The sequence below is a fragment of the Macaca nemestrina genome, chromosome 11, assembly GCF_043159975.1.
Source record: "Macaca nemestrina isolate mMacNem1 chromosome 11, mMacNem.hap1, whole genome shotgun sequence".
NCBI classification, from domain to species: domain Eukaryota; kingdom Metazoa; phylum Chordata; class Mammalia; order Primates; family Cercopithecidae; genus Macaca; species Macaca nemestrina.
Genome location: NC_092135.1, coordinates 117,504,141 through 117,531,131, shown reverse-complemented (window position 1 = coordinate 117,531,131; position 26,991 = coordinate 117,504,141). Strand labels below are relative to the sequence as shown.

At 54.9% G+C, this 26,991-nt stretch overlaps 1 protein-coding gene across 9 annotated transcripts in view; it reads right to left on the bottom strand.

Annotated features, from left to right (window-relative positions):
• Positions 1-18,222, bottom strand: part of LOC105481268 (striated muscle enriched protein kinase) — a 59,162-nt gene extending 40,940 nt beyond the window's left edge. Inside the window, exons 1-8 of one of the 9 annotated variants that reach the window (XM_024792682.2) lie at positions 10,748-10,836; positions 9,707-9,749; positions 8,812-8,841; positions 8,129-8,218; positions 7,710-8,046; positions 3,598-4,895; positions 1,228-1,371; positions 700-882 (exon numbers count right to left, since the gene is read on the bottom strand). In XM_024792682.2, the coding sequence (XP_024648450.2) occupies positions 700-882; positions 1,228-1,371; positions 3,598-4,895; positions 7,710-8,046; positions 8,129-8,218; positions 8,812-8,841; positions 9,707-9,749; positions 10,748-10,780 (2,158 nt within the window). In that variant the 5' untranslated portion in view covers positions 10,781-10,836. Of the gene's footprint in view, positions 1-699; positions 883-1,227; positions 1,372-3,597; positions 4,896-7,183; positions 8,047-8,128; positions 8,219-8,811; positions 8,842-9,706; positions 9,750-10,747; positions 10,837-17,698 lie in introns of those variants that run through there. The other 8 variants (XR_011610071.1, XM_011740759.3, XM_011740761.3 and 5 more) reach the window with 8 other exon arrangements.
• Between the last annotated feature and the right edge of the window lie 8,769 nt (positions 18,223-26,991).

Here is a 26,991-nt window from a genome sequence, read left to right as displayed (position 1 = left end):
CCCGGGGTCAGTGCATTGTCAGGCCTAGCAAGCTGAATGAGCTGAACTGGCCATGTACACCGACACTGATCCAGCTGAACCAGAAAGAAACTGGGCTGAATCCCAAAGAAAGTAGTCTGACACCAAGTAAGGGCTTTCACAAAAATAGAAAACAAGGCGGTCTCGGCACTGCCAGCCCCTGAGAAGTGCTCTTCGCTGTACCCTTTTTACGACTTTGGATTCAAGAAAAGGAGGGGGGAAGTGGCTTGTGGCACTCGAAAGCATCTCTTTTTACTGGGAGGGGGGACTGTCTTACAGGGGAAATGACTTCAGAAGGCTCGTGGTGGCTCTTAAGCCCTGTGAGCAGAGAGATTCTTTTTCTGGGAAACTCAAGGACAATTTGCTTTCCCCACAGGACCCTGTTCAGGGAAATGCCATGGGAGGATGGCATTTAGAGGATAGCTAAAGACAAATTTCACTGACTTCATGAATTGGCCAGCCTTGTGTGTGCCTTGGGGATTTGGCCCCTGCCCTGAGGCCAGGGCCATTTAAAATGCTTTCACCAGAGCTGCTGACATCCAGAAGGGACTGCACGGACTGTGCACGCTGGCGGGGAACCCGAGCTCAAGGCTGAGAGTGGGAAGGGAGGGGGATTGGGCCTGGGCCAGGGAAGAGTCACAGTTTGCCCCCACCCAGTCCCAGGGTTGATGGGCTCCCTACCGGGTCTCACGGTCAGTGAGGCGGCACAGGTGGCCTGGCCCAGCTCGTTGATGGCCGTGGCCATATAGCTCCCGGCGTCCGCTGCCCTGGCCTCCCTGAGCAGCAGGGTGTGCCGCTCACCCTCAGCCCGGAGGAGGAGGCGGCCCTCGCTGCGCAGCGCTGACCCATCCTTGTACCAGGACACTGTGGGGAGGCACGGGGACCCGGCTCGCCATGGCCCACGGGAGCCCACCGAGAATCTCTCACTCCTACCCCACACACCACACAGGAGCCCAAACCTCTCCTCTCAGCACCCCAGGGAATCCAGAAAAGTCCACCCTCATTTCAGGAAGCCCAGGTTGCCCTCCCCTCTCTCAGGGGTCCTGGGAAATGTCCCTGAACACACACAGAAGTCAGGGCAGCCCCATGGAGGGGATAATTCCCCTCCTTCCCACCCCTCCCATGGAGGAGTCGGGGGGAACCTCCCCTTCCCTTCTCACACGCCCCCTCCCAACCTTGACCTCACCTTGGCCCAGTACTGGAGCTCACCTTGGGGCGGGGGGTTGGCAGTGACGATACACTTGAGCAGCACATCTGCCCCTGGTGCCACCACCACATTCTGCAGGGGGATCTCAAACATGGGGGCCTCTAGGGGCTCTTCTCCAGCGGACACATAGGAGTCATCCGAAGACTCTGTGGGACACAGGAGTAACGGGGTAAGGGGCCATGATCCCTGCAGGGATGACAGCAGGAGAGGGAGTCCTGGTGGCCTGCATCCTAGAAAGTCAAACCCAGACAGAGGGGCTTCTAGAAAGCAGGGACTGGGGGAGAACAGGGTCTGCCTCCTGAATGTCCGTAGGTAACAAAGGAAGTCAGAAGGAGCATTTTCAAACAGGTCAGGGCAGCCTTGACTCCATGGTAGTCTGACTGTTCCTCAACTTCATCCACAGTTAGAGCGTTGGCTTCTGGAGGAAGACAGGACCGCACTGCATATGTCTTTAATACATCAGCCATCGTGTATGGCGTACCACGCCCTGTGCAAGGCACTTGGAGGGGCACAAGCTTTCAAACAGACAGCACAAACTAACAGCAACCCAAGACTTAAGTAATAACAGTGGTGGCACAGGGCAACACGAGGTGAATTGTCAAATGTGTGAAACCATCAGATTCACAAGAGTGAATGGTAGGCGGTCTGAGAGGCCTACAAAGATCAGATTTGATTTCATCCATTCACCAAATAGTGACCCTGTACTCCCGGCATACTGAGTACTGTACGGGTACCAAGAACACGAGAGGAAGGACCATGTGGTCCCTGCTTACAGGAAGCTCATACACACAGAGAGATGACAAACTCCACTGTCATGGGTCTCTCTGGGCATTCTCCAACTCTGACATTCCGTAAGCTAGATAAAGGATGATGTATGTAGCCAAAAAAGCAGTGAAAATCCCAATTCTGCTGTTTTCCGGCTACAAAACCTTAGGCAAATTAGATCGCCTCTCTGAGCCTCAGTTTTGTTATCTGTAAGATGGAGCGGATAAGACTCTCTGAAACTGACATATAGGCTGAAATGAAATAACATCTGTAAGGGCCTAGTTAACACAATGCTGGCACATGGCTGTGTGTTTGCAATAATGGTGGCCAGGAGGATGATGGACAGGGGCCTAATTATCTCTAAACATTCTGAGGTGGTAATATTTAAATGCAAAATAATTTTGATGAAGAAAAATACAGACTAGGCCGGGCGCGGTGGCTCAAGCCTGTAATCCCAGCACTTTGGGAGGCTGAGACGGGCGGATCACGAGGTCAGGAGATCGAGACCATCCTGGTTAACACGGTGAAACCCCATCTCTACTAAAAAAAAATACAAAAAAACTAGCCGGGCGAGGTGGCCGGCGCCTGTAGTCCCAGCTACTCGGGAGGCTGAGGCAGGAGAATGACGTAAACCCGGGAGGCGGAGCTTGCAGTGAGCTGAGATCTGGCCACTGCACTCCAGCCTGGACTACAGGGCGAGACTCCGTCTCAAAAAAAAAAAAAAAAAAAAGAAAAAAGAAAAATACAGACTAGTAAATGCAATAAAAGAGATCCTGGCAGGGTCTCCCAGGAGCAGCAGGTAGAGGCATCTATTCTGGAGGAGCAGTGGAAGTGGGTCAAGGACACCTTCCGCCGCCTCTCTCCAGGAGTGGGCCTCCAGTTGATGCGCAGGATGAGGGGTGGGGTGCAGAGTCATTCTCCTGTTGGTGATGTTGGTCACCACCCATGGGAAGGTTGGGAGACAACACACAGGCAGTCATTGTGTAGGGACCACAGTCAGCTCAGCCATGCAGGGTGTAAGCCTGGGTGAGGAGGCTAGAAGGGGAGGCTGAATGGCCACACATGGATCAGGGGATGGTGCCCGAGTGGGAGAGGCAGAGTAGAGTTTTGTGGCATAAAGCGTGTCTGTAACAGGAATTTGCAAATTATTTCAGACCATCTACCATCTCTCCCCAACAGAGGGATTGGGGGCATGAAGGGGAGCCTTAGGCTCCCACCAGTGCATCCCCCCCAGTAGTGGTTATTGATCCAACAGCCTAGCGGGCCACTGGACCCAGGGGAGCTATGGCGGGCATCTGGGCACCAATCTTAGCTCACAGCCTCACCCAGCCTCCATCACAACACTCACGCTCCACCTCACCAGTGGCAGTCCTAGCACAAGGACTTTCACAATCCTTCACTCAAAGTGGAGCCTGTGTCTGCGCCTTCTCTGGCAAATCCACCCTTGCAGCAGACTAGCAGCCCCAGGCGAAACCCCCGACCGAACCCCCCACCCCCACCCCCCCTACTTCCCCCCCACCCCCGCTCCTGCTGAGCCGTCTTGCTCTCCACAAACGCCCCCCACCGACCTGGTCCAGGCACCTTGTCAGCCCTCCCTGAGGCCTTACCGAGCTCAGGGGAGGTAGGCCGGGCCCGGCGACCTTTGCCCTGGCTGCGGGCCCCTCGACGGTCCCAGGGCCCCCAGGGACCGTCCTCCTCCGGCCCTCTGCGCAGCCTCTTCTCTGCCTCGGGCCCCGCCCTGTTCTTCTCCAAGGTCTGGGGTACAGCAGCGCCCTCCAGGCCCGGCGTGGCCCAGGGCAGGAAGCGCACGGTCTGCGCCGGGGGCTCCCGCTTCCGACCGGGGGGTGCTTTCGTCCTGGCCTCGGGAGGATCGGCGGCGGGGGGAGGCACAGGGCTCCTGCACTCCTGGATGGCTCTGCTCCGGGTCAGCGGGAATTGGTCCCGACGCCTAACCTCCTGCTGCGGGCCTTCCCCCGGCTCTGTCCTGCCTGCTGGCCCGCGGCTCCTGGGCCTCCCAGGCTCGTCCCCCGGCTTTCCCGCGCTGCTCGGAGGGGGCGGCTGGGCAGCGGCGGGGCTCACGGCCCGCGATGTCTTGGGGGTGGAGGGTCGAGAGAAGAGCGGGGGCTCGCCGGGCTCTCGAGGGGATGGGGCGCGCTGCAGCGTGGCGCGTAGGGACTCGTGCGAGCGCACCAGCTCCTCCCGCGACGTGGAGCGGCGGATGCGGCCCAGCTCCTGGGCGAAGCGCAGCTCGAGGTCGGAGGCCGGGCTGCGCTGCCGCGTGCGCTCGTCCAGCGAGGCCGCTTTCTGCTGGAACAGGCGGCGCCGCTCGGCCACGCTGCCCGGCGCCCGCAGTTCTTCCTGCGAGGCCCCGGGGGTGCCCCACGGCGCTCCGCGCTCCGACTTGGGCTGCTCCAGAGAGCGGGCCTTGCGCAGGGGCACCCAGGGCCGCAGGGGCGCCGGTGGCGAGTCGCTGCGCTCCAGGCTGCGCCGTCGCTCCTCGAAGAACTGCAGCTTGTCCAGGATTCGGGAGCCGGCGCGCACCAGCCTAGGCGAGCGGCCCAACGCCGACAGGCGACCCGAGGCCTCGCTCAGTGGCGTCTGGGGTCGGGATTCCGCAGTGCCCGCCAGGGAGGGCCCGGAAGACTTGGACTTCTTCCCTCGCTTCTCTTCGGTGGTGGTGTCCTCGGGCAGCACAAGCTCCTGAGTGCGGCGGTGGGGCGACGTGGGGGTGGCTGTGGGCTGGGCCTGGGGTCCCGGCGGGGACCGCTTCCCGACCCGAGGGGACGGTGGGGGTAGCAGAGCGGATTTGGAGGGAGGCGGCTGAGCAGGGCGGCGTGGGGCTTCGCTGGCCAGCTGAGGCTGAAGGTCGGGCTCCTCCCTGCGCAACCCGCTCTGAGGGACGCTGCTGCAGAACCAAGATGGAGAGGGGTAGAGGATTCAGAGGGCCTCCTCTCCTAGACCCTTAGCTTGTGATAGGAATTGGGTGGTGGGCATGCTGGGCAGGCTTGGGGGTGACATGGGCCAGATCCTCCTGCCCCCCACCCCCCACCCCCACGAGGAGCGCACAGCCAGAGCAGGTGCTGGGGAGAGGCCGGCGGCTCTGGAACCACAAGATTGGGCTAATGGCTGGGTCTTGGTACAGACTCAGCCCTAGGACTCGGGCCAGCCTCCTCCCCCCAGCCCTGGAAGCCGAGAAACAGCGGAAACAGAACTGAGCATGAGGGAGAGAAAAGAATGAGACTTAGGACCCAAAGGATGAAGTGGGGAGGGAAGACAAGAAGGTGGGGTGGGGAGGGGCGCTCTCAGGAATGCAGCCGCCCACTCATTCCAGCCCCCAGCTGGCCCCCACACCCCTGCCCATCATCAGCAGGGCACACCCCTTCCTAGTGGTCCCTGGAAGCCAAGCAACAGCCTCCTGGACCAGGCACAAGCCTTTGGGGAGCAGTGCCCCATCCCTAGGATTCCCTGGCTGCTGTGTAGACCTGAGCCCATACCTGCCGCCACCACCAGCACTGATGGGACACAGCAGGTGGCGACGGAATGCCCAGGCTCCTACTCCCCTTGCTCAGTCTGCCCCCAGGATAGGCCTTTGACTTGCGCTTCCCCTGGGAAAGCTATCTTGAGTCCTTGGAAATCCCCCCTGAGAAGCATAGAAGGCCCCCCACAGGGGTATGCTCTGAAATAACTCAGCTCGGAAATAGCTACTAAGTGGGCCTGAATAGGGAGTGTGGGCGAAAAGGAGGAGGGAAGGAGCCGGTTACCCCAGAGTATCTCTTTCACTTAACAGAGCTTTGGTGCCCAAGAGAGCTAGGTCTCAGTTTTCCCCATCTGGACCCTTGCCGGGGCTGGGGCGGGTGAGGGGGCACATCACACATAAAAATTATAAAGATTAGAAAAAAAAAAAGGAATTAGATGTATTATCATACCTGACACATCAGAGAGAGCTTAACAAAAATCTGTAAAATGGCTCATTGAATATTTCCTGAGTGCCAGGCTTGTACCAAGTGCTTAAAATGCATTGAGTCATTTAATACTCACAACAGCCCTGTGAGGTAAGGACTGTGATCACCCCCATTTACAGATGAAGAAACTGAGGCATAAAAAAGGTTAAGTGCCTTACCAACGTAACACAGCTGGGAAATGATTGGTGCTAGGATTGAAACCCAGGCAGTCAGAATCCTGAGCCCTTATTCCTTCCAAAGTGTCTGGGTTTCCAGGGGCACAGAAGGGAGGACAAGTAGTAGGGTGCCAGTCACAAGCAGTTCTAGGGGTCCCGAGTTAAGGATATTTTAGCCTACCTGAGTCAGCCACCCACATGACAGACCCACCTCTGACTGGGGCTAAAGGGGGCGGTGGCAATGCAGAGTGCCCTGAGAGACAGAAACCCCAGCCAGCCACCTGCAGGGAGGAAGTGTCTTCTCTGGGGGAAGGGCCGCAGAGTCCCCAGGGAAGGGCCTCTGGGAAGTGGGTGAGGCCTGGGGAGAAATTGAGGACAGCAGAGGAGGCCTGTTGCTGGCAGCTCTGAGCTCCAGGCCAGTCTCTGTACCATAGACATCACTAAGGAAATGGGTTCCTCCGAAGTTGCCATAGCAACTCCAGGCTCTGGCTGGGGCCTGGTAAAGAAAGGCAAGAGGGAAAGGCAAGCCCAGGGCACAGGAGCACCGGGTAAGGCCAAGAAGATAAGCCAAGGGAGCCTCCCCCTGGCCATGGCCCAGCCCTGGCCCTCTCCCCTGCCCACTACTAGCCACTCTATCACCCTCAAAGCAGCCTCCCCCACCAGGCCCCTTCTTTCTCCTGCACGAGGGTGCCTGCCCCCACACCCATACCCATCACAAACCAGGCCCCTCTCAGCTCCCCAAATGCCCCCAGTACCTCTATCATCAGCCACTCCCCTCTTCCACTATAGCGCTCTCTCATGTATCTGCAAGCCCCAGATCTCCAAAAATGGCTCCAGTGCCTCACTCCAACACCTCCGCTCCTCACACTCCCTCCCAGGACAACCTTGAATCCCACCCTCAGGGACTTAGGGGTTTCCCATGAGAGAAATAATTGTAAGCCCCCTGTCACCATCACTCCCACCCTCTCCCTCCAGCCTGGCCCCATTTCCAGCCCCTCCCTTTCGCAGCCCCCTGCCACCCCCAGCCCACGGCCTCCTGCTTTCACAGGCCCCTTGCCCCATCTGCCCCTGGCCACCTCACTCTCTTCTCTCTCCTGCTTGCTGGCTTGTTCCCCTGCTCTCTCCTGCTCTCCCGGGAGCTGCCGTGTGGAAAGGTTCTGTTCCTCCCAGAAAAAGGCCCACATGGGAACAGGAATGTGCAGAGAGATGAAAAGGCAGCAGCTGCTGAGACAGCAGGCACGGAGGGGGCCCCTGGGTGGGGGGAGGGATCCTGGGGACAACTGGAGCCTGAATGGGTGAGGCAGAAGAGGACCCCTGAGAAACTGGAGATCTTGGAGGAGACAAGGAAGGGACAGAAGGGTCCAGGAGACCATGGAGATGGCATGGTGAGCCAGGACAGGTGGGAGCAGGGGGATGTGGGCGGTGATGGCTCAGGAGGAGGAGGGAGCAGTGTGGGAAGATGGAGTGGCAGCAGGGGGTGAAGAAGTGCACAGAGAGATGGATGGGGCAGGGTGATGGGTGGAGGCTAACGGAGCAGTGAGGGCAGCGCAGGACAGCATGGTGAGATGGGGCAGTTCGGGCCCAGGTAAGGCCGTTACTTACACGTGGATAGAGAGCGCCCGTCCTCTGTACAGGCTGAATGCGCTGCCGTACAGGTCACTGGCCACGGAAAGGCTATCCTCTGACCCCCAGCTTGCGCCCACCAGATTAGCTCGAGATGCCCGCACCAGCGGCTCCACCCCCAGGTGCCGTGGCCCGGCCCCGGTTGCCTGTGCTTGCCTTGGGCTGCCCGGGAGGCGGCGGGTGCCACCCCCACTGCCCGCTTCCTGCTCCAGGACCGTCTGCCCGCTGCCCCACCAGCTCACTTGCTCTTCCGAGGTGCCTGTCACGGAGGTCGGGGGTGTGTCCAGGGAGGTGCCCACCAGGGTGTCAGAGCCCCCTAGAGAAAGGAGCACCATGAGACTGAGGCACCCCTTGTGGGAAACCCGCCTGCCTGCTCTTTGTACACCCCAGGAGCTCACCCGTGGGGGTGCTGAAGGCCCCGTCATCCCGAAGCTCCAGGCGCTGGGTCCCCTGCACATCGCTGATGTCATCCTCAGCCGTCTCTGAGTCTGGAGAAGAAGGGGTCTGTGTGGGCAGGGCCCTCCTCCCTCTGCCTCCAACTCTTCCCTGTTGCCTTCTGCCTCTCTGCCAACAGCAGGCTCCATCTTATCACTGGCAGGGCTGCCAGCACCTCCTCTCTTTTGCTCCCCACATCTCCTGCCCAGCCTGGGCTGCTCAGGATAACCCCTCCCATGACAGTGCCGTGGCTCCATCTCTGGGCCCCTGGTTACTCACGTTTACCTCCGTAGGGCCCTCCAAACTGCCACCCCCTCCCCATCTGCCAATATCTTAATGGATTATCAGGGCCTCCTCCATTCTCCCTCCTCCCATTGTCAGTGAAAGCTTAAGCTCCTGTGCACCCCCAAAATCATCAGGTCCTAGGTTCCAAGGTTCTAAAGTCTGGGTTCAAGCACCCCAGGAACAAAGAGGAGTCACCTCAGAGTCGTACCGCCAGGGCACTCGACCAACCGCAGGGCCAGCCTGTCCTCTACCCCAAACCAGCTGGAAGGCATCGGGTGCAGCTGAGGCAGGGTGAGGAGAGGCCGGGGCCGGGTTGGAAAGCGGGGGACGCGGGGGGCTAGAGCAGGAGCCAGTTTCCTACCGTAACTTTGCTTTCTGCAGGAGCGGAAAACTTCGCTTCCATAGGAGCAGCAGGAGAGAGACAGGGACAGACTGTTATCAGAGCGTTTGTGGGGCAGGGCATGGAGGGCAGTCAGGACAGAAGGGGCATGAGGTACCCAGTCCCCAGAGGTGCCCTGTGGCAATGGGTGAGGAGGGAGATACCTGGGATGTGCCCAGCACTGGGGACCCCCATACTTGGGCTGGTTATTCCAGCTGCCCCAGTGGTTCTGGTATCCTTGGCACTTACTGGTGCCGCCACTGGCCACACACACACACACACACACACACACACACCTGCTTGTGTTCAGTCCAGCCGCAGACCTGGGCCTCCCATTAGGAGTCAGGCCCACCCTCTATTACAATATTTGCATTGTGCTTTGACCCTTCCTTGCAAAGCAACCCCTTATCTGTCTGCATCATGATGTGACAGGCACCTTCCTCAAGGTCCCTCTCTTCTACTGTTGAATTGTCCTCAAAAATGCCCAGTGGTTAGGTTAGGAGCAAAGGTTCCTGGGAGTATTTTCAACTTTCCCAGATTCTATCAGGTTCTATGCCTCAGTTTCCCTCTGGCTGCCATGACAAGCAGGAGCCACATACTGGTTGCCAAAGCATGGCAATGAACTCCTTCCCACTAGGCCTCACATGGAGAACACGGCACCCAGTGTGCTAGCGAGCCGCCCTCCCTGCTGCCGGGTCCTCTCTCAGCTGTAGGGCACAGGGGGCCTGGTCGGGTGGGTGGTAGATAAGTGTGGGGTGTGTGGGAGGGTCCCACGTCTCATGGGCTGTCTTCAAGGGCCTTGATGCCTCACAGAGGGACAGGGACCAAGAGGAGGAGTAGGCATGGGCTAGAGCAAGGACGCCCACGGTCCACGCACCATGGGTGAGTCGGCCAAAGGCCCGGCGGGAATGGCCGGTTTTCTGAAAGAGAAAAGCCAGAATGAGTAGTTGAGGGGGAGGCTTGTTCTTAAGGTCCCTGTGCCTCCCATCCAGTACTGCAACATCAAGCAGAAACTCATTCCCTGGCCAGTGTGTGTGTGAGAGGGGAGGTGGGCAGAGACCCAGAGTGACCAGCTTCCCCGGTAGGGAATGGCTCCCCTGCCTTCTTCCAGGGTACCCAGCTGGGCTCTTGCGAGGAGCGGGGGAGGAAGGAGAGAACGGCAGGCTGCAGGTGGAAGCTGGAACGTCCCACTGGACAGAGGCTCACAGCCTGGGACCGGGGCAACAGCCCCAGAGAAAGAGGATAGAAGACGAGGTAGTCAGGCTCAGTGAGGAGAAGGAGAAGATGGAGATGCGGGGGGCAGGGTGCTTGAGTGACTGGGAGATGAAGGAACGAGGGCGCAGATTCCTGCTGGGGGAGGACAGATACCTGGGTAGGTGTGGGGGAGGGATGTTGGGGGCAGAGGGCCAGAGCCTCACGAATGCAGGAGGCCCAGGTGCGCGGAGGACAGGGCAGGGCTTGGGGAATGTGTTGAGCTCAGCGCGGATCCGTGTGCGTTGCATTCAGGAGCTCCGAAGATGGAAGGCTCCAGAGTGGGGGGCTGGGGCAAGCCGGGCGGGGGGCCGGGGCCCGGGGTTGAGGTTGGACAGAGGAGAGAGAAGAAGGGGTGGCAAAGAAGCAAGTGGGCGCCCCACGCCGAACGCTGCAGCGGGGGTCTTCCCCGGTGGTCGCGGGGATTGCGGGCGATCGAGGAGCGGGGGGATCTGCCCTTCAGCGCGGGGAGGGGCCTGCGCGCCCAGGACGCAAACCCGGGAGCCCCTAGATCGCGCCCGGCCCGCCGCCTTCAGCGGGGCTCGGGTGGGGCAGGCGCGGCTCCAGCGCCCCCTCCACCGGGCCCAGCTGCGGTGACCCGTCCTCCCTCCGGGGCGCCCAGGCCTCCCTGCCCCCTCCCGGCGCCTCCCGCCCCCGGAGCCCTCACCTGGAAACGCTTCTTCACCCACAGCTTCTTCATGGCGGGGGAGGGGGCCGGGCCGGCGGCCGGGCGAGGAGGGGACGGGCGGGGGCGGGGCGGAGTCGGAGGCGGGGCCGGGGGCGAGCTGGGGAGCGGGCGGGAGCCGGCGCGGGTGGCGGAAGGAGCCCGGGGCCTCGGGAGCCGGGTGGGGGTAAGGCGGCGACGGCAGCGGCAGCGGCGGCGGCGGCGCTGGAGTCCGCCCCTCCCTCGCCAGCCTGCACCCCACCTGGGGCCCCTTCCTTGTCCTGTCCCCCTGCTTACCCCGGGGCGGCCCTCACCTGCCTCCCTACACGACCACCAGTCACCTCCTGACGCCGACAGCCGCGGACCCCCACCCTGTATCTGCCTCCTGAGCCCTAGGCACATGAGGAAACTGAGGCACAGAAAGGGGTGCAATGGCCTCTAGCTCAGGCCACTTTCTGGCAGCCCAGCGCAGCCTCCTCCCACCCTCACCTCCTCCCACGGGGCCTCTCTGGAAGGTCAGCAGCATCTCTACTTGCTCATTCCACAAACATGCGCGCACACACACTGTGCCAGGCAGAACCGAACTCGCCGAAGGGCACAGCGCCGGGTGGGGGCGCCTAGGTCAAACGCAGGGCAAGGGTCCTGGCGGGTGTGGACTGCGTGTTAACATGGACTCAGACTGTGAAAACCCCCAGGCTTCTCAAGGAAGCCAGAGAGGGCTTTATCTTACCTTACCTCTCGACTGTCCCATGCGCGCCCCCTACCCCCATACATTCATACACACAAGCAAAGGTGCACAGAGGTACCCCCTTATTCACAAAGTTGGCCAGTATTCTCACTCACAGGGAAGCACACTCACCAAATTTTTTGTGTGTTCCACCCGACCCCTGCCCTGTTCAGCACTATGCACACTTGGCATACACAAAATTCTATCCTCCCTGTGACCATTATAGCTATGTTTCTTCAGCGGTTACTAAGTGCCAGGCACTTTACAAATGTTACTTCATTTACAAAAACCCCATGAGCTTGAAACCCTAATCAATAATCCTATACCCATTTAATGGACAAGTGACTGAGTCTCAGAGAAGTCCTATCACTTAGAAAAAGCCATACAGGTGCTGGGATTCCATGTGTCCTGGAGATGGGAATTATCATCCCAGTGAGCACAGGGAGTGCTAATCCTGGTTTCTGAGTTGTGACTACTGAGTAACTATTAACAGTTATTGCATGTTTGGTATGTACCAGGCATTGTGCTAAGCACTCTATGTGAATGAGCTCAGTTAATCCTCATGAAAAGAGGAAGACTGAGACACCGAGCGGTTGCTTGCCCAAGGTCACACAGTCAATAAATTGAGGGAGCCAGGATTCCAACGTAGGCAGATGCATGAGAATCACTTATGCCCAGGAGGTGGAGGTTGTAGTGAGCAGAGATTGCACCACTGCACTCCAACCTGGGTGACAGAGCAAGACTCTGCTTCAAAATAAATAAATAAATAAAATATAGGGATAGACTGATGAGTTTTATTCAGCCTGCACAATGTTTGGGCTGGAGCAATCATGTCTGAGCTCAGCACACCTCCCTCATTATCAGTTTCTCCTTGACCCCTGCAGTTATTTGAGTTTGTGGCCCCTTTATTTTATTTTAGATTTCTTTACTGTTTTAGAGATTAGGTCTCACTCTGTTGTCCAAGCTAGAGTGCAGCGGTGTCATCATGGCTCACTGCAACCTCGATCTCCTGGGCCCAAGAGATTCCCTCCACCTCAGCCTCCTGAGTACCTGAGACTACAGCTGCATGCCATCATGCGCAGCTAGTTTTTAAAAAATATTAAATAGAGATGAAGTCTCATTATGTTACACAAGCTGGTTTTGAACGTCTGGGCTCAAGCTATTCTCCAGCCTCGGCTTCCCAAAATGCTGATATGATAGGCATGAGCCACTGTACCTGGCTGCTTTTTTATTCTAAAGTTTAGGTCATGTTTTGTGCATTCTGAGTGCATACAGGTGTTCTTGTTTCCTAGAGCATCAAAGCAAATTACAAGTACAGACACATGCACAGGGACATGCGCTGAGAGGGCACATATGTGTGTCCACACTCATTGCAGCCAAAGGACCCTGAACACCCATGGGCACTTTCCCTGTACACCCCTAAACACACCCACTCATAAACGGGGAGCTGAGTGAGGAGAGGGGGTAACTTGAGCCCCTGTTCCCCAGGAGAATCCGAGGGGCTGGCACATTCCATGGCAAAAATAACCAATGGGCAGCGGGCGTGAGTGACGGGACAGCTGGGCCCAGGAGGGGCCGGCAGGATTCTGTGTTCCTGCTCTGGGTCGGCACTGCTCACTCTTTAGGGCTGGCCTGGAACGTACTCTACGTGTGGGCCTCCCCAGCTGGTCCCAGGTTGCCCCATTTTTCTCCCATAGCTGGGCAGCTGTGTCTCCCTGCCACTCACCCAAACCCAGACTTCCAATTTCTGCACTGCCAGCATTTCCCTCTAACCAGAGAAAATTCAAATCTTCATCCTATGCCACAAGCTGCCCCCCATCTCCCTTTTGTCTCCTCTTTCCTGACTCAGTTCAGTTTCTCCCTTCTCCCCTCATTTACCACCCTGCTCTGTATTTCTGACATACTATGTAATTTACCTATTTACTATGTTTATTGCATATTGTCTGTCTCCCCTCACTAGAAAGTTATCCCCTGGGCTGGGCGCGGTGGCTCAAGCCTGTAATCCCAGCACTTTGGGAGGCCGAGACGGGTGGATCACTAGGTCAGGAGATCGAGACCATCCTGGCTAACACGGTGAAACCCCGTCTCTACTAAAAAATACAAAAAACTAGCCGGGCGAGGTGGCGGGCGCCTGTAGTCCCAGCTACTCAGGAGGCTGAGACAGGAGAATGGCCCGAACCCGGGAGGCGGAGCTTGCAGTGAGCTGAGATCCGGCCACTACACTCCAGCCTGGGCGACAGAGCGAGACTCCGTCTCAAAAAAAAAAAAAAAAAAAAAGAAAGTTATCCCCTGGAGGACATACATTTTGGTATCCCTCAACCCCCTGACTCGTGTATTGAAAGCACATAGTAGGCACTCAATAAATATGGGAGGGGGTGGCAGAGCTGCAGGTGGAGAGCGTAAGCAGTGATGGGAATGGGGACAGTAAATCTTCCTGCAACCGCTTCCATTCATCCAGCCTTCCCTCTTCTCTGTCCTAACCCAGACTCTTTCCCAAGAGGTCTTCAGCCAGAGGAGTGACCATCTCTCATTCCACTCAGGATTCTCCTGGAGGGGGCCCCAGAGCTCCTCTCTACTCCCCCTCTGGCCTCTCCTCCACTCGCTGGTCGGCACTTGGCCTACATGGATGTTGACACTCCCCATACCCATTCCCAGCTCCATACTACTTTCCACCTGGCTTCTCTAGCCAGACATTCTAAATTCCAGGTGAAAAAGAATAACTGCAGAATGTTCCTCAACACAGGTTCTGGTACATTCCTCCACCCTTTCCTTGCTTAAATTGGCCCTCTCTCCCTATCTCTAAGCTCTCCCCTCCAAGCCTTCAAGTCCCCAGGATGGTTCATTGCCATGTATTGATCTCTGGCCCTTCTGATTAACACCAGAATCTTCCAGACCCTGGCTATGAAGCTCCAATTAACACACCATGTGAGCATCATCAGTTCACCTCTTCTCTCAAATGTGCTTTCTCCTGCTTCCCCTCTGCCCTTTACTGTAGGTCTGCCCTTTAGCCACACATGCACACCCACAGCTTTGAGGGTAGCACTTGTGCATGTGGGAGCCTGATATTTTGAAAAAGAAGAATGCCTGCCTATCTTGGAGACTAGGCCAGAGATGGATTTGGGGATACTGACGGAGAAAGATGGTGACGATGACAAATCCTCGACAGTATTCCCACACTTCTCTTTCTATGGACAGGCAGTATGGACCCAGACTCAGATACCTGACTTTCAGACCTGGCTCTGACACCTCACTAGTCATGGGAACTTGGGTAAATTTCCTCTTTGAACACCAGTTTCTCTATATGAATAATGGTCATAACAGTAACCTAGGGTTTGGAAGATTAAATAATTAAATGAGACAGGGTACTTATGCATGTTAAGGATTCTACAAGTATCCTGCATTTCTGCCATCTTCACCCCCTTTGTTTCCTATTCTTTCCTCATTTCTACATCCCCCAAATATCAGCACCACCACCCCATCCTCCAAACTCTCCAGGCTGTAGCCCACTCGCCTTCTCATGACCCCAACCTCCCAGAGCCATGCCCAAATCCTTCCATCCTTGAGCTAACATATCCGGCTTCAGGAGTGCCAGGAACCTAGCATCACTCTGTCTTATTGAGCCAGCAATCCCAGCCAGGAAAGCGTGTCCTTCCCTCTGCAGCCAGGTCCTTGCTTGGCTTCCTCGAGTACCCTGAAGTCCTCCTGCTGTTGTTTCCAACCAAGAAAGTTTTCCATGAGTAAGTCTGAGCAATGCCGAGCTGCTTGCCCGGCTGCCCTGGAGCAGGAGCTACCACTGGGCAGGGGCTGGTAGAGGTGGGCAACAGAAGGGATAGGAAGCCAGATTCACCCAGTCAGTCCCCAGCATCACCAGAGCAAAGCCCCTCCCTCCTCCAAAGCATGTGGGATAGGTGTAATAATTATACACATGGTTCTTTGCAATGGGACAGACTGAGGCCTCCAACTGTTCTGCTACCTTCTATCTGCACAATCAGGACATGTTCTCAAAGGTTATTTGCTGCAGTCCAATCCTCTTCCTATTCTCATATGAATGTCAAAGGGCCCTGATTCGGCCCCACAGCACCCAGGGCCCTTTTCTCACCCCAAGCCTCTCAAGCCTGCTGTTCCACCAGAGCAGCCCAGCCCACTGTCCACCTGGCCTCTGTCTAGGTATGCCCAGCCAGGCTCAGCTCTGCTGACCACACCACCAAGGCTGCAGAGGGGCTAAGCAAACAGCCCTGCTGGGGGCTCTCACACCTCATCACCGCTTCCCACTTTGAGGGACCCAAGTCAGGCCAGGAGGCACCCATCTTGAGAAATGCCAGGCCTGGGCCAATCATATGGCAGCTACTTTCCCAGCACTCTCCCTCCCTCTCTTGCTCTCTCCTCTCTCTCCAGAACTTCTTGAGGAGTACAAAGCCCCCACAGCCAAAACCAGGAGGACTGGGTTCTTAGCTCTGGGATGGCCATAACTAGCTATGTCTCTAACTAGACTAGTACGTCTTAGGCAGAGCTCCCTGACTTTTGGCCCACAGTGTCCTTGCCTGTGAAAGGATGTGTTTGGAGCTGCAGTTCTGTGTGGTCCTTTCCAATCTTAAATAACATTATAACCGTTACTCTCCTCAGCTCTTTCTTTCCCTTCGCTAATCTCTCCCCCAGTCATATTGTCATCAACTCATCTATCTTACCCTTTGATCTATGTTCTATTTTCAGCCCTCTTTGCCCCTGGGGGGACCAGAGCTGAGATCCCCAAGGAGTCCACGCCTTCCCCAGCCCCAAGGTCTGCTAGAATGCACCCCATCCCCTGATCCCAGGCTCGGGAAGCCTGTACCTGTCCAGGTGCTAGGCCAACCAGGAGAAGCCAGCCATGGTTCTCTCTGGCCCAGGCCTGGCCACAGAGACTCAAGGAAGGTGGGCAGAGCAGGGCTGGGGGAGAGGAGATGCTGATGGAGAGAGGCCACCCTGGCTCCCTCTCCTGACTCGGTTGTGCCCTAGAGACTTCTTGCCCTCCTGCTGCTGAGGGCTTTCCTCCCTGTGTCTCCTCCCCAGCCTCTAAGGATTTACCCCTGCACAACAGCACCCAGGGGAGTGACATGTCCCTCTTAAAAACGCCCAGGGGAGTGAACTCCCAGCTCCTTGCCATCTCTCCCAGCTGTAGCCTACTTCCTCAGAATTCTGTTTCTCAGGGCTCAGCCTGCCCAAGGCTCTGCCTTTGGCTAGAGAAGAACTACTTGGCTTACTCAAGGGCTGAGGAAATCAAAAAGGAAGCCCCAAAACGGACCCAAGGCTAACAGCCTTGGCCTGGCCTCCATGGTAGCCCCAGCTGGACCATAAGAACTGGGCCCAGCCTCCTGCCCTCCCCTTCTGCCTTAGGCCCTCAGCTTTTTCTTCACATTGCACCTGGAAATCTATGGGCGGGGGTCAAGTACTGGTCCAGAGCATGCCCCTTCCATGTTCTGGAAACATCCACCCTGGAAGCTCAGGTAGACATGGTCCACGAGCTTCCCATACCAGCTCCACGTGCCCATCCCTCACCTGTTTGCACCACCACACAGAATCCAGAGCCCTCCACAGCACCTAAGCAGGCACACGCCTGCATGTAGACTCTCAAGCACTCACCTCCATTCATGCCCATGGGGCCCTGGCCCTGGCCCTGGCTCCACCTCTTCCGACCCTGGACCCTGTTCACACGTGGCCACCCATAGGCCTCTTCCACCCTGCCTAGAGCTGACCACATCAACCCTGCCACAGCAATGGCCTGCAGGAAGCTCTGAGCTATCCCTTCAACCATGCAGCCTGGACCAGAGGAGCTGTCCCCCTCCTTCGGACACGCACTCCCTTGTTAAGGGGCTGATCCGAGTGTTAATCTCATGTTTAAATTATGGAGCTGAAGGGCACCCTTTCTCCCAGGAGGCTTTTCTCTGCAGGAGGTTGAGAACTTCCACCCCAGAATTACCTGAGAGGCAGGAGTGGGTCTCAGGCTTGGCTTACCAACTGCTTGCTGCCCCTTGACCTCTGACCTTCCTGTGGGGAGCCTCTCTACCTTGACACCCCATTCCCTGCACTTGGCTCTTCATCTCACTTCTGGGCCCAGGCAGCCAAGAAGCCAGGGCACCTGGGAAGAAGGCGGAGGAACCAGTATCTAGTACCTTACCCACGTGGCCTGGGCAGCCCTTCTCTACCTCTGAGCACCCCGCCCCTGCCGGGCGCGGCCCCCACCTGCCCATTACCTCCGACCTCCAGCACTGTGAGCACCGCCTCACAGGAGGCCCGACCCCGCTCGTTCTGGGCAGTGCAGCTGTACACGCCGGCGTCCTGCGCCCCGCAGCGCCGCAGCCACAGGCAGCTGGGCTCGGGGGCCGGTGCGGGCAGGAGTTGCCCATCCCGGAACCAGTGGAGGCTGGGTTGGGGCGTCCCGCTCACCACCACCCGCAGCCGCACGTCGCTGCCCGCGCACACCGCCGCGTTCTTCAGGGGCCGCAGGAAGACCGGCGCCTCGGCCACGGCCGCGGGAGCCCCGCCGCCGGCCCCCACCTTGGCCCTCTTCGGGGGCACCCCGGGGCTGGGGGGTGCCCTCGTGCCCGCGTCCTCCCCTCGCGTGCCCCGGGTTTTCTGCATGACCACCGAGAGCTGGGCTGGGGGGACGCCGGAACTGGGCGGCCACGGGGGCACCCGCGGGACGGTGCCCTAGGAGACGATTCTGGGGGGCCGGCGGCCTGTCTTCCTGCTGCCCGCCCGCCTTCGGCCTGTGCTACCCAGAAGGTCACCGGGGCGGCCGGCGATTGCGCCTGGGGGCTATTTTTAGGCCCCCCGGCTCGGGTTGCGAGGGAGCCGTGGAGGGAGGGGGCAGCAGAGGAGGGACTTGACTTCACTCGGCTCCTTCTCTCCCTCCAGGAGCCCCCATTGCCGGCCCGGCTTAAGGGAGTCCCTGGGTATTTGTTCCAGGCTCTCTCCTCCGTAGTGTGCCTGGCCCCCCATGACCCACTGCAGGGAGTCGGGTTTTTCCTGGGCTTAATCCCATTTCCCTTCCTCCCCTCAGACCCCTCATCGCTGCCGGACTCGGCTGGGAGGGGAGGAAGAGGAACGGTCGTGGTGAGATGCCTGAGAGGTGGTTTGGGAGGCAGGCCCAACTAGAAGTGAGCAGACAGCTCCGAAAAGTGACCATGGCCTCCCCCGGCGCCTCCATTACAGCTGGCGAACAGCAAGACCAGGAGCCTGGGAATCAGGTGGATTGGGGCCCCTAGCGCGCCCTGCCCTTACTTGCTGGGTGACACCAAACCTCTCTCAACCTCCAAGTCCTCATCTGTAAGAATGGGTGGTGGAATAGGGTTGCAATAGGCAGAAAAGAGTGGGCAGGACATTCCAGGCAGAGGGAACGGCATGAACAAAATGAGCCTGATGAAAACAAAGGCGTTCTGGGAATTAGAGAGGTTTGGAGGATTGAACCGCAGTGGGTGGGGTGAGTGGAAGAAGGGAGGTGGGGCCTGGAGAAGGCTTTGGTTGCTAAGGCTTTGGTTTCTCTACCCTGAAAGCAGGGGGCGCCACTACACAGCTTTAAGCGGCAGGAAAAAAAAAAAAAAAAAAAGGTGGGAGCTGTGTCTTAGGGGGATCCTCTTGGCGGCCACAAAGTGGAGGATGCATAGAAATGGGGGCCAGTTCAAGTAAAGGCGAGATTCCCAGCCTCTTTGCCCCACACTGGTTCAGTAGCTGAACTGGGAAGAATCTGCACATTTAACAAATGACTCAACTGATTCTGTTGTGTCTAAGTGTTGCACGTTGAGAAACATCAAGAGTCCAGATGAGACCTTTATGATAGAATAGTTCTGTATCTTGGCCGGGCATGGTGGCTCACGCCTGTAATCCCAGCACTTTGGGAGGCCGAGGTGGGTGGATCACTTGAACTAAGGAGTTCTAGACCAGCCTGGCCAACATGGTGAAACCTGTCTCTACTAAAAATACAAAAAATTAGCCGGATGTAGTGGCTCATACCTGTAGTCCCAGCTGCTCAGGAGGCTGAGGCAGCAGAATCGCTTGAACCTGGGAGGTGGAGGTTGCGGTGAGCCTAGATGGCACCACTGCACTGCAGCCTGGGCAACAGAGTGAGATTCTGTCTCAAAAAAACAAACAAACAAACAACAATAAAAAAAAAAAACAAGCAAAAACAGAATAGTTCTATATCTTGACAGTGGTAGTTGGTGGTGGTCATGTGGATCTACACAAGTGATAAAATTGCATAGAGCTAAATGTGCATTTGCATTTGTACGCAACACTAAAAGTGCATGTAACACTGGTAAAACTTGCAGAAGGTAGGTGGATTATACCAACCCCCCTTTCCTGGTTGTGATACTGTACTATAGTCATACAAGATGTTACCCTAGAAGGAAACCAAGTGAAGGTAATGCAGGATCTCTCTGCATTATTTCTTATAATTGCATGTGAATCTACAGTTATCACAAGGTAAAAATTAAGAAGTCCAAGTAGGAGACCCAGGCCTGACCTTTAGCCCCGAGGGATGAAGCCCAGGAAGGGTTGAGAGGAGCCATGAGTATTCAGAGGCAGAGAATGTTACTCTTACCCTTGCCTCCTCTTTCCCATCCTCATTCTGGGATACTGAAGTCAAAGAGAAAGAGAGAGAGCGCGTGAGAGAGTATGTAAAAGGTATAGGAGGAACCATTTAAACACTGAATTACATCCATAGAGATTAAGAACCTTGAGGAATAATTTTTTTTATAGTTTGCATACATTAAAGCTTTTTTTTTTTTTTTTTTGAGACGGAGTTTCACTCTTGTTTCCCAGGCTAGCATACAATAGTGCGATCTCAGCTCACTGCAACCTCTGCCTCCTGGGTTCAAGCAATTCTGCTGCCTCAGTCTCCCGAGTAGCTGGGATTACAGGCATGCACCATCACACCTGGCTAATTTTGTATTTTTAGTAGAGACGAGGTTTCTCCATTTTGGTCAGGCTGGTCTCAAATTCCCAACCTCAGGTGATCCACCTGCCTCAGCCTCCCAAAGTACTGAGATTTTAGGTGTGAGCCACCACACCTGGCCTAAAGCTTATTTTTTTGTGAGGTGCAGTTCTCTGGGCTTTGATAAATGCATAGAATCATGTATCTGCCACTCTAGGACCATACAGAGCAATTCCATCACCCCAAATATTAGCTCATGTATCCCCTTTGGAATCATAGACTCTACCATAGATCCCCTCCACCAACCCCTGGCAACCACTGGTGATGAATCGAATTCTAAAGTGTAAATTGAATTCTAGAAGGTGAAAATATGGGGGAAGTCATTGCAAAGTGATGGTACATCAAGAGAAAAGAAATAGAGACTATTTTGAAAAACAAATAACCAAAGCCACCCAACACTCTGCCTCTAAATGTGTGTGGAATGCAGTGGCTAGACTGTAAATGTTGGCTGGTTAGTTGGTTGAATAAATGAACCACGTGGGCTGGGCGTGGTGGCTCACGCTTGTAACCCCAGCTCTTTGGGAGGCTGAGGCAGGTGGATCACGAGGTCAGGAGATCAAGATCATCCTGGCTAACACGGTAAAACCCCGCCTCTACGAAAAATACAAAAAATTAGCCTGGTGTAGTGGCTTATGCCTGTAGTCCCAGCTACTCAGGAGGCTGAGGCAGAGAATTGCTTGAAACCGGGAGGCGGAGATTGCAGTGAACCGAGATCACACCACTGCACTTCAGCCTGGGTCACAGAGCGAGACTCTCTCTCAAAACAAACAAACAGACAAACAAACAAAAACAATAAATGAACCCTGGGATCTCAAGCAAGTTACCTAGCATCTCTAAGCCTCGGTTTTCTCATCTATAGAACGGAGGTAGCACAACTCAGGGTTTTAATTATTTATTTGTCCATAATTTTTTTATTGATTCATCCACAAATATTTTTAAGTTCCTAATATGTACTGGCACTGTGCTAGGGACTAGGAATATAGCAGTGAACAGACAAAGATTTCTGCTCCCGTGCTTTTACTTGAGAAGAGAGACGAACAACAAATACAAAGAAATAGACTGGGTATGGTGGCTCACGCCTGTAATCCCAGCACTTTGGGAGGCCGAGGCAGGCAGATCACATGAGGTCGGAGTTCGAGACCAGCCTGGGCAACTTGGTGAAACCTCATCTCTACTAAAAATACAAAAATTAGCCAGGCCTGGTGGCACGCACCTGTAATCCCAGCTACTCGGGAGGCTGAAGCAGGAGAATTGCCTGAACCTGGGTGGCGGAGGTTGCAGTGAGCCGAGATGGCACCACTGCACTCCAAGCTGGGCAACAGAGTGAGACTCCATCTCAATAAGAAAGACAGAAAGATAGAAAGAAAGAGAGAGAGAGAGACAAAGAGAGAAGGGAAGGGAAGGGGAGGGGAGGGGAGGGGAGGGGAGGGGAAAGGAAAGGAAAGGACCTATAAAGACTGTTACAAGGAGGTAAATACTGTGGACAAAGCTTAAGGCAAATGTCAAGTGTGGTGGGAGATTGCACTTTCAAATAGGGTGTGGCTGGAGTTGGCCCCGCTGGGAACATTTGAGCCAATCTTGAGTAAGAAAGCAGATGATGCAAATGTCTGGGGAGGGCTGCTTCTGGCAGAGGTGGGAAAATGCCTGGTGGGCTCCAAGAAGAAGGCCAGAGAGGCTGGAGGGAGCAAGGGGTGGAGGGAAATGGGTCAGACAGGCGGCAGGTGCCAGATGGCCTAGAATTTTGCAGGCCATGGCACTTTTGTTCCTGGTGAAATGAGAAGTCATCTTAGGGTTTTGAGCAGAAGAATTACATGATCTGACTTACGCTGTAGTGATGGCATTAAATTATTATATTAAATATTCAAATGAATATTAACTATTTAAAAGGGCCTGGCACACAGCCTGGAACATGACTTGTCTTCTGCCTTCCTAGATCTGTAATTGGGGCATTGGTTGATTTGTGTGCAGGAGTCTGTGGGCCTGGGTGGGGAGGGCACAGGTCCATGCGAGTCACTGGTGCCCTCTTCTGGGAGGAGCCCACACTAGCTGTGACAGCTGGAAGCCGGCAGGCTCTGGCCAGGTCAGGCACTTGGGACAGCTGGCTGCAAGTCACTGGTCTGTCTCTCAATGTGGGCCCCACAGTGCCCTGCAGCCTGGCGCCTGGCTGGGTGTGTGTGCTGCCAGTCTGCCCTGCCTTGCGATCACAAGCCTCTGGTGTCATGGAAAGAGACCTGAGCTCCAGAGACCAAGGAGCCTGGGGCCCAATCCTCCTTTGCTACAGACTGCTGTGTGACCTTGGCAGGTCACCCTACCTCTCTGGAGGTACCACCGGGCACTTCTTAAGCCATAATGATGTACCACACACCTGGCACATGGGAAAAATCTCAGTAAATGTTCATTGAATCAGTGAATAAAGTGGGGGTCATCAGCCCTTCCTGGTGAATATTTAATTTAGAGAAAAGTAAGTAAAAGTGCGCAGTAGGTATTCATTCATTAAGTATTTAAATATTTAATGAGTACCTACTATTTTTCTGGGCATTCTTCTGGGCACTTGGGATACAGTAGTGAATAAAATGGATAAAAACTCTACCCTTAGGTACCTGACATTTTAGGTGTTAAATTGAACGTTATTGATGCATTTGCAGATGTGCCTTGGGGGAGCTTGTGGTGAGAGGAAGGAGAGAGGGGTGAATGAGTAGAATAGGACAGGGGCCTCAAGGGACGGGGGGGAAAAGGTACCTGGAGTGGACGGACAGACAGGAAAGTATCTGCTGAGCCATCAGTCCTGGCATACAGTATCTGCCTCCACGATCCCTTCTGTGCCATCCTGTCCACTGGGATCAGAACTGGTCTGGGCCTGGTCCTTGGCGTCCAGTGGGAAGCCAGTCAGCATTCTATGAGCCTGTTACTTCTTCATGTTCAGAGTCTTGAAGGGTAAAACAGCAGAGGCCAAGGAGCAGGAAGAGGCTTTGCTGTGGAGGTGATGGGGTATGTGTGGGTATGTTTTAGGGAGGGGCACACTGAAGAGCTGGTTGTCTGTATACGGCCACACAGGACGCAAACCTTTATTTTATTTTATTTTTAAGAGACAAGGCCTCACTCTGTTGTGCAGGCTGGAGTGCAGTGGCGCAATCATACCTCACCACAAACTCAAACTCCTGGGCTCTAATGATCCAGCTGCCTTAGCCTCTCAAGTAGCTGGGACTACAGGTGCACACCTGTAGCAAGCCCTGCTTGCTTTGTTGTTGTTTTGGGGGTTTGTTGTTGTTGTTGTTGTTTGAGACAGAGTCTCGCTCTGTTACCCAAGCTGGAGTGCAAACTCCACCTCCTCGGTTCATGCCATTCTCCTGCCTTAGCCTCCCAAGTAGCTGGGACTACAGGCGCCTCCCACCATGCCCGGCTAATTTTTTTTTTTTTTTTTTTTTTTTTTTTTTTTTTTTTTTGTATTTTTAGTAGAGACCAGGTTTCACTGTGTTAGCCAGGCGGGTCTTGAACTCCTGACCTTGTGATTCACCCGCCCTGGCCTCCCAGAGTGCTGGGATTACAGGCGTGAGCCACCGTGCCCCGCCCCTGTTGTTGGGTTTTTGTTTTGTTTTGTTTTGTAAAGACCAGGTCTTGCCATTTCCCAGACTGGTCTCAAACTCCTGAGCTCAAGTGATCCTCCCACCTTGGCCTCCCAAAATGCTGGGATTATAGAAGCCACTGCAGCCGGCTGAAACCCAAATCTTTTTTGGTTTGTATTTGCCCATTCCCTGGATACTTTTGGTCACTGCTCAGCTCTTAAGAAGAGAGGCAAAGATTAGAACCAGAATTTCTAGTTCCAGATAGGCTGTGCTCAAAGAATCCTTCCCCCGCACTGGGGGATAGAGGGTGGCTCTGGGCCTTCTTTCTTCTCTGGGGACGAGTGGGTAGCAGTCACAGGAGACAGGTGTGCTGAGGAGGAAGAGCTTTATTTCAGAACTGTCCCCAGTTGGAAGGGGCCACGAAAGAAGCGGTGAGTTCTCTGGCTCTGGAGCCATTCAGGCAGAGTTTAAGGAATGCTCATGAAGGATGTGGGGCAGGGTCGAAAAGGGGGTTTCTGCACCGCAAGGATAATTGCCTGGGAGACTTCTGAGGTCTGACTCTGAGAGCCTGAGAATTCTACATTCCTTCCACCTTAGTGACTAGTCTGTACCTAAGCATTTGGTGAGGTGGGGGGCAGGAGGGGAACTGCCTCCAAAACCTCCCCTAACCCGTGTGTCCCTTTATCTTTTGTGGGACAGATAAGTGCACATAACTCATTCAGGGAAAAGAAGGATTCCAGAAACTACTCACAGATATACACACCCCCTCTAATCCACCTGGGCCTAGCCCTGTCCAGGTGTTTCCATCACAGAGAAGCTGGCTCAGACTTCAGGGGCCCCAAGAGGCTCAAGGATAAGAAGCCCCTTACCCATCCCTCCTCCTCCATCCCAGTACAAAGACATTGGAAATGAGACTTTCAATTTTATTTCCTGTGAGGGTCATTGTGGAGTTTCTCTACAGGTTGACTGGGGTAGTTCTGGGGCCTGTAGGGTTCACCCTATTTGAGGACTAGGGGGAAGGAAATGACCATGAGTCACCAGTGGCAGAGGGAGGGGACCCAGGGCTACACCCCAGCTACTCCCAGGGCAAAGCTGAAGAATACAACAGAGAAGGGGCCTTCTTAGAGCGAGGGGTGACTTGTGAGCCAGGGCCACATTAAAGGAGGGGAAGAAAGAGACACCAGAAAGGCTTTTGGAAGTTTCTGGAAAAGTCAGTTTGGAAGGTCAGATTAAGGACCTTAAGACTAAAACCTCCTGAGGTTTATTTCACATACAAACTGTCTGAGCTTATTATCTTTGTGATCTCTACCCTCCTCCTGACTCCTTTAAAGGATAATCCCTGAAATCTCAGAGGAGAAACTTGAAGGCTGAGGCCTACATGGATCCATCATTTCCTACATCTTTGATCCCCTAGAATGTATTTTTTAGGAGAAGTAAAAGAGAGACAGACTTCACTCTGCCCCCTACCCCACCTCTTAGCTATCCAAGTGCTCCAAACCCTATACTGAGTCACTAAGGTTTCCCCACACATTCAAAATGCCTCCTTTAACTCATGTATGTCTCATGCATGTGAGTCTTGTTCTAAACACTCTATTTTGTTCATTAATATGTGTATATTTCCTCTTCATTAACTAATCTGTTAATTATCATATCCTTATAATATATTTTGATGTTTTATTCTATGATTTCCTAATTTTTTTCCTTTTTCTTTTTTTGAGACAGAGTCTCACTCTGTCACCCAGGCTGGAGTGCAGTGGCACAATCACAGCTCACTAAAGCCTCGACCTCCTGGGCTCAAGCTATCTTCCCACCACAGCCTCCCAAGTAGCTGGAAGTATAGGCTTATACCACCATGCCAGGCTAATTTTTTATTTTTTGTAGAGTCAGGGTCTTCTTACATTGCCCAAGCTGGTCTCAAACTCCTGGGCTCAAGAGATCCTCCCGCCTCGGCCTCCCAAAGTGCTAGGATTATAGGTGGAGCCACTGTGCCCAGCCTAATTTTTTTCATATGTCCTACACTTCTAATTTCTAATTTTTTTCATATGTCCTACACTCCCCTCCCATCTTCTCTAATTCTCTTAAAATTTTTATTTGGTATTTTAATTGAGATTGCATGGCATTGAAATTATAGATGAATGGAGAACAAATTGACTTCTTCAGAGTCAATTTGAACCTTCTTATCGAAGCACAGAATAGATCTTTCCATTTTTCCAAACATTATTTTTCCTGAATTGGCTCCTGTGTATAAAAATGGTATTGGAAAGAGTTAATAGAAAGAGGCCATTGGTTCACATCTTAATCCCAACACTTTGGGAGGCTGAGATGGCAGGAGGAGCAATTGAACCCAGAAATTCAAGACCAGCCTCGGCAACATAGAAAGACCTTGTTTCTACAAAAAATAAAAAGTTAGCCAGTCATGGTGGCGTGAACCTGTGGTCCCAGCTACTTGGGAGGCTGAGGTGGGAGGATCACTTGAGCTCAGGAAGTCCAGGCTGCAGTGAGCTGTGATCATACTGCTGCACTCCAGCCTGGGTGACACAGGAAGACCCTGTCTCAAAAAGAAAAAGAGAGACAGAGAAAAAAAAGGGGCTGTTGACATCTTTGGAGAAGGGACTGGGGGAGCCCTACTTCACAGCCAGTCAGTGGGGAGCAGCTACATCCTTCAAAAAGAATAGCAGGTGGTGTCCCCCCAGCCTGGCCGACCTGAAGGTGCAGTAGGGAGCACAAGGTGGGCCAGTCCTGGAATTAGGGCCTAATGAGAGGTATTTGTGGTTCCCCAACAAAAGCCCCTATCCAGCCCTCCCTGCGCCATACGCTGCATGCAGACAGCAAGGCCAGGAGGCTCTGGGAACAGAAGTGGGTGCGAGGCCCTGGGGAAAGTCTGGCTGGGCAGGAGGTCAGTACAGTCCATCTCAGGGTGACAGGTGGCATCACAGGGCCCCAGGGGCCCCACAGGAGACCTGGCAGTCAAGACAGCAGGGGCCAGCTCGGC